We start from the raw sequence: 9900 nt of genomic DNA, 5'->3' as shown, positions 1-9900 counted from the left end.
CAAACCGGGCTTTGATTGGGAACTCTCCGCCTTAAAACTTCCAGCTCTCGGCCAGATAGGAAGCGCCTAAAAGGAAAGCTTAAATACTTGCCTTGTGTCACCATTGCAAAAGGGGAGGTTCTGGGTTTTCTCTTTGGTTCAGCGAGGGGCTTTTTGTGTCCCGGCCGTGCTGAAGGTGTACAAGCGGATAATCAACTAAACCCTTTGTAGCAGAAAAAGGAGCCGGACCGCTTGGCTCGCTCAGCCCGCTGCCAGCTGAGGGTTAGCGCAGGCACTGCCAGCCTCATCTCTTGCAGTGCAATGAATCGGAAAGCCCTGAAGGGCTTGTGCGTGCCCAACTGTTACCGGTAGGCTCCCAGCTCTGTTAAGTTGTTGAATCTAAACTAACTGAAGAGAAGGCTGTAAGAGCTGAGGGATGGTAAATATTCTTTCTTCTTTCCTTTCGTGTTTTTTTTTTCTTTTTCTTTAATGGAAAACGTATAAAGTTGGACTCACCACACTCTTCCCCCTCCCTCCTCCTTTCTCTCCAAAGCTGTCGTGTCTGTCGATGGCAAGCCGGTGAGACTTCAGCTCTGCGACACAGCTGGTCAGGTCAGTGAAGCCACTTATTTGATTTAAGTGACAGCGGGAGGGAAGAAGTTGTTGCGCAGAGTAGTCCTGCTAATGACTTCGTGGATTTGAAAGGATTCCCAGTGTTTGGTCATCTTGTTAAACTGTCATTTTCACTGCTGCTTAACCCGCTGCTTTACCTGGTGTCTGTTGAAGGGTGGGGAATGTGCTGTGCCTCCATATAGGGGCTGGGCACAGGCTGCTGCTCTGCTCGGCCTGACTAGAAAGGCTGAACATATTGGGGATTCAAGGGCCACCTGGTTTTCTCATTGAGCAGTTGTCACTGTCTTTATTTTTGCTAAATAACGCAATTTGGGTTTGAGAATTATGATGTGTGGGATGTATGCATGCAAAGCAACTGCAGCTGTAGGTGTCTGGAGATACTGTGGTTTTGAAGGTGCAGAAGCTTAAGGGAGAAACAAATCCTGTTGGGTGTTGCCTGTGGAGACTTTATATTTGCCATTCCCACCCCCTTAAAAGGTGTTGCCGCCACAAAGTCGAGGTTTGCTGTAATCTATGTCCTGAAGAGTTGAGAGTGTCTGATGCCTCTTGGCTCCTAGTTTGCCTGATACATAAAAAGAGCCCATTTCTGACCACCTTATATTTTCTGCAAGTCCCTGGCTTGTACCACCCTGAGCCGTGTGCAGCATGACTTGCCAGGGGTTGAGTCTGGATACCCAAAAGTAGCCAAAAATATTTTGCTAGCTGGTGTTTGAAGGCAGTGCGGAGTTAGGTACTTGCGAAGCAATGTGGATCTGGGTCTACGCCTTCACCAAAACCATGCTGAAAAATCTCGGTGGCCTCAACATACAGACCTATTTAGAATAGTTGTAACTGGGCGCCCTACTTAGGAAAGGGATTTGAAGGACTGTGTGGTCCTAGACAGCAGCATGTAACTCCCATGTGCCCTGCAAACCAAAGCTAAAATCCTACAAGCAGCTTTCCGCAGGTAAAATATAAAGTAAAAGAGCAGAACTGTCCCATGATTTTGTGTGCTGCTAAAGAGGTGGAGTGGTAGCACGACAGCCTTGGCTGTGCGTGTTCATATGCAGAGTGTGGCAGGTGAAATTGCCATCAGGTGGCAATTGCCTGTGGACAGGCAGCACCTGCAGAAACGTGGCTGCAAGCTGCAGGAGACACAACCTGGCCCAGTCACCTCTTGTCTTTGGTACCTGCCATTGATGGCTGGGATGTTTGCTCTGGCTGCCCAAGTGCAGCTGGAACGGGTAGAGTCACTGCCTTAAAAGTGAAGGGGTTATCTAAACAGACAGAAGTCATCCTGAATAAAAGATACCTAACTGGATAGTTTGGTCAAACTGCTGCCCTGAGATAGCTGCTGAAATCCCCAGGTGAAAAAGTGCTCCAGGCAGGGGGAAGTTGTATTTCAGCATGACCAGCTGGAAGAGGTGTAGAGTCCTTGCAGGTCACGTACCTCCCATTGAAACTGCCAGAGTGTACTTGGGATATAAAGGGCACTATTCCATTGGTAGAAATGCTTAAGATCTGGGTTTGACTTTCAGACCCATTGAATCGAGCCCTGTCGAGGTTTCTCATGTAGCAAGAAGAGGCAATTACAAGGCACTGTGCCTTTCTGTAAACGGCCCTGTCGTTTGGAGCAGCAGTTCTCAGTAAATGCAGGGTTTCTCTCAAGCCGAGCAGTGAGAGCCTGGTTTCCTCTGAGGCTTAATCTGAGAATCAAGAGAGCTAATGAAGCTTGCTTTCTTGACTCGTGTTTTATAAATCACTGTCTCTCTCGGAGATACTGCTGGAAGAAATTCATTCAAGCGGAACAAGACTTCTGAGGCTTCCAGGGGGCTTTAAACTGCATATCCTAGGCCTCCAGAGGCTTTAAAGCAAAATTTCACATCTCAAAAATTAACCTGAAACTTGCAATTCAGCAGTAAACTGCTGTTACTGGAGAGATGTTTTCAGCTGTGTTCTTTGCACTTTCAATTCAGAGCTTTTGAGAACACGGTCCGTTTTAATTAAAATGTCACTGCCGCTGAGGCAAATCCTACCTGTTCAGGCTGCTAGTGTTACCCTGCTTTTATCCTGCTGTCAGCATTCGAGCAGCCTGCCTGGAGTTAACCCTTGCTTCTTGCTGCATCAGCACGCCTTTGTTACCGTGAGGTGTTTGGCTTTCTTGTGGCTAGTTCCTGAAGCCACAAAGGGCCTTGCTTTGCTGGAGTTTGCACTAAAAGGAAAAAAAAAAAAAAAACACCAAGAAAGGATAGCGCTGGGAGGCCTGTTTGCAGTTTGTTTGATGTGGCATGGGTGGGAGGGAAAGGTAAAACTCTTACTCTATGCCATTGGCATGTTAAGCCTGCACATTGTGAGTCATTATTGCTGCCATCAGATTTAAATCCCTGGGCACAATGGCAGGGAAATTATTCCCATATCCTGTAGGACGTTGTTAAGTAGTCACCGGTTTAAAAGCGGATTCCAGGAAAGGTAGCTTGCTGCTGCTGTCTGCTCCGCTCTTGCTGATATCTGGAGGTAGGGGTGTCAGCAAGAGAAGCTTTGGGGTATGTGGGCACCCCTCATCGGAGGGGCTCACTGACTCACCCCCGTAAGAAGGGGACCTGTCGGAAGTACCTCCTCCCTCCCATACTTGGATTTTTGGCTTCATCACTGGTGTGCTGTAACCTGCTTCCCGCAGCATTACTCCTTTGCTGAAATAGGGCAGAGTGCCTGTGTACAAAGAGCAAAGGAAATATTTAAGCATTCGAAACAAGCTGTGGCTTAGTCAGAAAATCTCAGCTACAAGGGGAAGCCACCACCTTCCTCCTGCGTGCCTGTCAGTGGCAGAGTGCCTGCTGGCTAGCAGCCATGCAGGCTGACACCTCAGACTGGGCACAGGCGACTTCTGCTCCTCACGCTGGGTGCTCTGGGTGCTGATGTCTGGGTGCCTCTCAAGAGGGCAGCAGCAGGTGATCCTCGACTCCTCCAGACATCAGCGTCAGGCTACAGCTGGGAGTGTATCGGGGTGTCCTGGGGGACTGGTGCGCTTGCTCTTTCTGTTGGGTGCTAACACTGTTTCCTTCTGTGCAGGATGAATTCGACAAGCTCAGGCCTCTGTGCTACACCAACACGGACATCTTCTTGCTGTGCTTCAGCGTCGTGAGCCCCTCATCCTTCCAGAACGTGAGTGAGAAGTGGGTTCCCGAAATCCGATGCCACTGCCCCAAGGCACCCATCATCCTGGTTGGGACGCAGTCGGACCTCCGGGAGGATGTCAAAGTTCTCATTGAGCTGGACAAGTGCAAAGAAAAGCCAGTCTCAGAGGAGGCTGCGAAGCTCTGTTCCGAGGAAATAAAAGCTGTGTCCTACATCGAGTGCTCTGCTTTGACTCAGAAAAACCTCAAGGAGGTCTTTGATGCAGCCATTGTGGCTGGTATTCAGTACTCAGATACCCAGCAGCAACCAAAGAAATCCAAGTGTAGGACTCCAGACAAGATGAAAAACCTCTCCAAATCCTGGTGGAAAAAATACTGCTGCTTTGTATAGGGGTTGCAAGGACCTGAGTGCTGCTCTGAGGAAATCAAATAGAGGCTATATTAGCTGAAATCTTCTTCTGTGTCGTCCCGAGTGTATAGTGTAGTTCTGTATGTATGTGTATATGTTGCTACTGGGTATCTCAGTTGCCCTTTCGAGGGTGGCAGAAGGATTCGTAGTTAAATAATTGCTATAAATCAGGTCTGGCATCCAGTTTCGTGACTAAAACCTCTCATTAAGGAAGAAGAGCACTACATGTCTGTGAGGGTAGAGGGATTAGTCCAAAGGATTCCACTAATTGTGTTGTAAGGTGTATGTGATGGGGAGGAGCACACCAGAGGCCTTTGCTGCCAGGGCTTCGCAGGAGGAACACGCAAGCAATGGTGGAAACATAGAGCGCTGTACATGGACGATCAAAGGGAAAAATAACACTGTGCCTCCTAACTGACATTTGTAGCTTTAAAACCCCACTCCTGTTCTCTTCTCCGTGTCTTCCCAAGCCAATGCTCTTAGGGATCGCTATGCGAGAGGTGTAACCTATACGCAAATGCCACGTTTGGAAAGGTCATGAATATACCTTCAGCGTGCGGTGAGGGAACCTAATCCCTTATGGAGCTGATATCTCATTTGTCACCTCCTGACTTTGTGAAAGTCCTTTCTGTCCTCCTTCCCCTGCCCTTCCCAGGAAGCCGCATGGAAGCCCGAGGAACATGACCAAGCTTTAACTCTCTACCTCGAGCAGTGGCGATTTCCTCTGTATTTTTGCAGACATGATGACAGTTCATCTATTTCAGCTGAAAGGAATGTAAATGCTGTTGTGTTGGTGTTTTTTTTTTTTTTTTCTTTTTTTCAAGAGATGTAACTAATGTCCGTGGAGCATCATGTAAACCACATCTGGTTTTAAGTCTACAGCCAAGAATTTCAGGATGCCCCTCCTTACCTTTTAAGGCTGCTAAGAAATAACAAATCAGGCAGATCAAGATTTGTAACAAACCGGACTCTAGAAACTGAGGCTGATGTGTCCTCTTCACAATGATGTCTTCAACCAATTTAATGTTTCCCTTCTAAAGGCAACAGTTGCTTGTGATTGAATCTTGTCCAAGCTCATAGTTGTGAAATTGGTGAGGCTACCCTGGAAATTTAACTAATAATTTCTTTTTCCCAAATCACTCCAACAGATTAACTGAAATGTGCCTGAAATGTAGCTGAATGATCAACATAGTGCGGAGCTGAGTGTGACCTACTCTCTGACTAAATCTGGTTCCTACTAAACTAAGCCTAAATCCAGCCCCGGCGAGTTTGAGAGACCTGAGGGGTAACGTCATTCTCTGCAAGAATCAGTATTTTAACTTATTTTGCAGAGGACATTTAGTTTGTGCTGTCTGTCTGCCCTTTTATGGCCCTGACTACTGGTTGCTTTTTTTTTTTTTCCCTAGATATTTCAAGCTCAGTTTTTTATTTTTTCCTTTGGCCATAGCAACTTATTTTGCAGAGGACATTTAGTTTGTGCTGTCTGTCTGCCCTTTTATGGCCCTGACTACTGGTTTGGTTTTTTTTTTTCCTAGATATTTCAAGCTCAGATTTTTTTTTTTTTCCTTCGGCCATAGCCTTGAAGTGACCTTTTTTCATAGTCTTAAACTAAACTGCAGTGACAGAAAGCCAGACCCCTTTTTTCATCAGAAATGAATCAATGCCTGATACAAAGAACAACTGTGGAAGCCGTTTGAGTTGATAAAGCTGACCACAGTTTACCTCGTGGACCGTTAAAGAAAATGACACTATGTAAATGGATTCTGGGCTGTATTGGCATAGGCTCCACAGGCAGTATTTTTTTCCTCCTCTACAGCAAAATGAGTGCAGAATGGGTAATGTTCCATCTCTGAAAACTTGAAAATGGAATGGAAATCTTTACCTAGGGCCTGATTCAATAAAAATGTGTTGGCTTCTGCACTGGAACAGCCTGGAAAAACAGTTTCCATAGCACAGAAGCTGGATGCAGTTAACTTGATTGCATCTGGTTGGTAATGGTTTAATGTTTACTGGTCATGAAGTTAACATCTGAGCCTTTATATTTCTTACTCAAATGCTTTGACAGGATTTCAGATATGCAGTCATACCGTCATCTTGGAGAAAAACATAAAGTCAGATTTGTCTTGGGTGCTTTGCTTCTCAGTAAAATGGTCTCAGTCAATCAAAAATGTGGGTTTGGGGAAGAGGCAGGCTTGAATCTGAGCAGCTTCCATTTGCAGAAATAACAAAATATCTTCTGCGAGATCATACTGTTTTGTATCACACCATACGGGAAGCAGTAGGTTATGTTTTATAAGCAGCCTGTTTCATAGTCCGGAGTAGCATTACTTTTAAATGTAGCCAGCTGTGACTATTTCTGAAAATGTGATGTATATACAACTTGTTATAGCCCTTTACTAGGTGTATGTAAACTGAGGTCTAATAACTTTACGAATACTGCTCTACACGGGGCTACACAGGGTCTAGGTTTTAGAAATATTACTTTTAAAATCACAAGTATTTTGCGAGCGCAAGTGAGGGGGAGATGTCTCTATGTAGTCTATAATCTGATGTGCCTTATAAAAAATACCAACCTCTCTTCTGTTTTCTAAGTGTAGGCTATATTCCGAAAGAAATATTTCATGTGAGATGATATAAATGAGGTATTTGGAAATAAATTCTGACCTGTGTACGCGTCTGCCTCTGCTGCCTGCTCGGGGAGGCTGAAGGGCAGTCCCTGGCCATGCACCGCGCCGATACCAGGCGGGGAGAAGTTAGCTGCACTGCCAGCCTGAGGGTGCAGTTGTGGTGCCCCAGGAAGAGGCCTCTGGTTAAAAAATATAGATTTTCCCCTACACTGCCCCATCTCCGGTGGGTGGGAAGGGTTCGATGGTGGGCTTTGTGCCTCCCCGACAGCACGGCAGCCTCTGGCTGCAGCCCTGCGAGGCATGGGCAGGCTTGTCCTGAAAGCAGGGTGAGCAGCAGGAGCACAGCTGGGGACATCTGTGGGGACACTGAGATCAGTGGCTGTTTTTTCGCCCACTTCACATTGTGCCACATGTGCCCTGGGGTAACCAGAGGGTGTTTTTGGAAGAGTGGAGCCCATTCCATCTTGGCACCAAGGCTCTTGTCACCCCGTCCCTGGTTCCTGTCCCTCATGCTGGGGCCGAGGCATGTGAGGCTTGAGGTTGTTCATGCCCAGCTGCCAGGTGGCCATGGCACGGGGGCCATCTGTTCTTTGGTGCTGTGATGTCTGCTGCAGGGCTTTGTTGTCCAAGTGGGGGCAGCATATAGACCCCTGGGCATGCCTCCGGAGCCAGTGGTCCCGCTACGAAACCGCTCCGGAGAAGGGGCTTCGCTCTGGACCAGGGTTTGTAAACTCTCACCGTTACATTTGTCTTTTCGGGAGGTCAGTGCTGCTTGCAGGCACACCAGCATGGTATATCGGGGTGCCCTCCTGTGCCTCCTGGCTCATAAGGCCAATGTATTTTCAACCACTGAAACGTGTGCAACCTGCACAAAGTAGAGGAAGGAGACTGATGTGCTGTTCCTTTTTCCCATGGTTGGTTCCTCACTGAAACAAAGTCTTGGCTTCTTTTCTGCTTTGTTAACTGACACGCTGGGGACTGCTGGGAGGCTTGTTCACCTGGTCGGTGGTGACTGCAGCACAGTGACCCTGCCCAAGGGCTGACCCACCTGCGGGCTCCTTCCTGGTGAGTACCTGGTGTTGAACCGCTGCTGCTGTTGCTGGAGCCTTTGAAGAATTGCTTCCACTGTGTTTGTGCACTGGGTGGCATGAACTTGGGATGTACTTGCTGGAGACTGAGTCACCCCACCTTTGCTCTCTGACTTTGCAGGAAAAGGGGTTGCGTTAGATAAGAGCCCAGAACCCACCGTTGACAAATCCCTGCACAAAATTCCCTCTGCTACCTGCAGGGTGTTGCTTTTCTGCTGAGCTGGGCTGCTGTCTTACACATCCCGACATCTGGACGAGGCTAAGGCAGTTCAGGTCATCCTTTATGCCAGTGTAACGTTGTGCATGTGTGTGCTGCTGTGATCAAAAGGCTCTTTCAGCTGCTTCAGATACTGGATGGGCTGGCAGCTGAGGCTGATAAGAGCTTATTGAAGTAAGCCCGATGTACATAAGGTTTTCCAGGGATGCTGAAATTGCTGCCACTTTGTGATGGATGGAAGTTCCCAAGAGAGGATTTTGTTTTCTTTTATATCAAATTAAAGTGCTCTAGGAAAAACTGATTTTTTTTTCCATGGAAAAAATGTCACCTTTACCATTTTCCCCCATGTATTTTGTGCATTGGACATACCTCTAGGGTATGATCGAGGGCTGACTAGAGCTGAGACATTGACAAATGTGTCAGTTTTGGGAGACAGCGTCTCTACGGAAACTTCATCACACTCTTGCTTTGCTTTTTTTCTTCTTCCTAGACATCAATTACTGACCACAGAGGGAGAGACTGCTGCAGGAGATGGCCTTTTTGTATGACTGCTTGCAGCTGACCTCATATTGTCATATGTATTGTGCTTAAACATTGAACCTCACTGAGGCATGTAAGTGCCCTTACAGTTGAGCAACCTTTCTGAGCTCTAGCAGATAATCTGTGTGCTCAGAGGTTTGTACCAAAGAGACCTCTGTCAAATTCTGCCTTTAGTGTTGTCCTGGCATGCAGCAAGGTAGGGAGAGGGAAAAAACAACTACTTGGCAAAGAATGAGATATAAAGCTCAGAAGAACTGGCAAAGGGACTCCTGGGCAATGGGGAAACTATTTTTACCTACTTTAAGCAGAAGTAGGTTAAAAGCCCAATTAGAGAAATGCATGGGGAAACAAACAGCCCCAAGGAGAGCTGTTAGGTACAAAACCACAGCCTTTTATTTAGGAAGTCTCAAAGCTGTGGAGAGCTGGAGGCTGGGAGGAAATATCCCTGCACACTATAAGAAAAATGACTCTGCATTTGCTCAGTTCTTGTACTCTTTTCCCAAGCATCTGTGCTGGCTAGGGACAGGATGTGGGATGAGGTGGACTTTTGGCATCATCCAGCATGGCTGGTTAATGTATTTAATGGTTTTGAAACAGGAGGATGGGTTCAGGCCAGCAGCAGGCCCCAAGATCCAATAGGACCTTCTGAAGTTTTAGCTTCCCACATTGCTGGCAGCCAGTGGGAAGATGTAATGTGATGAGGGTTGTTCATTACCCATTTAGTGCAGTCCTTTATGGTATAAACTGGGGAACAAGCAGTTGTGTAATCCAATTAATTTTACCATCTGAGGCAGAATATTCTTCGGTGTTACCGATTTATTTCCCCACTCGGTTTTAACAGGATGGATAAATCAGTGATATGTATGAAAAAAGCATAAAGCCCCAGCTTGGACTAGCTTTTTTAATTCAGCCCCAGCTTTTTTAATTCAGCAAGGGAAATGTGTCTAGAGGAGGAAGTGTGAGGAGCAGCCCTGCCGATCTGTAGGGGGCTGCACCAGTCTCCCAGGGAGCTCCTCTGGCTCTCCAGTGCAGAGCAAGGAGACCTGACACAGGCACCAGCTCAGACACGAGTGGTGGCTGCAAAAATATCACCAGGTGTGTGTTGTTCTTTAGGACTGTGCATTTAGGTTGGATCCTTATTGTTTGGGGACAAAAGAAGAATCATTTCACTGAGGTCTGCAGAGTTGCAGACCTGTAAAGCTTTATGCAGCATGAAGAAGACTCAAGCAGGGTTCCCTGTGAAACTTCTGGAGTTGCAGTTGTGCTTGTAATGACATTGCCTCTGCATGACTCT

General features: G+C 47.0%; 1 protein-coding gene across 1 annotated transcript; it reads left to right on the top strand.

Annotated features, from left to right (window-relative positions):
* Positions 1-300: 300 nt before the first annotated feature.
* Positions 301-4116, top strand: RHOU (ras homolog family member U). Its single transcript, XM_010074375.1, has 3 exons — positions 301-347; positions 486-591; positions 3661-4116. Exons 1-3 carry the CDS (start codon positions 301-303, stop codon positions 4114-4116), a joined length of 609 nt encoding a protein of 202 aa, XP_010072677.1.
* Positions 4117-9900: the final 5784 nt, after the last annotated feature.

The sequence above is a fragment of the Pterocles gutturalis genome, unplaced genomic scaffold (assembly GCF_000699245.1).
Source record: "Pterocles gutturalis isolate BGI_N339 unplaced genomic scaffold, ASM69924v1 scaffold18142, whole genome shotgun sequence".
NCBI classification, from domain to species: Eukaryota; Metazoa; Chordata; class Aves; order Pterocliformes; family Pteroclidae; genus Pterocles; species Pterocles gutturalis.
This window is presented reverse-complemented; position numbering and strand designations above follow the sequence as displayed.

What these genes read in the sequence shown, in the direction of transcription:
- RHOU (XM_010074375.1), top strand. Translation starts at nt 301, where the DNA reads ATGAATCGGAAAGCCCTGAAGGGCTTGTGCGTGCCCAACTGTTACCG. An exon ending in TGCGTGCCCAACTGTTACCG is followed by an intron (nt 348 to 485) that starts GTAGGCTCCCAG and finishes AAACGTATAAAG; the next exon opens with TTGGACTCACCACACTCTTC. An exon ending in TCTGCGACACAGCTGGTCAG is followed by an intron (nt 592 to 3,660) that starts GTCAGTGAAGCC and finishes CCTTCTGTGCAG; the next exon opens with GATGAATTCGACAAGCTCAG.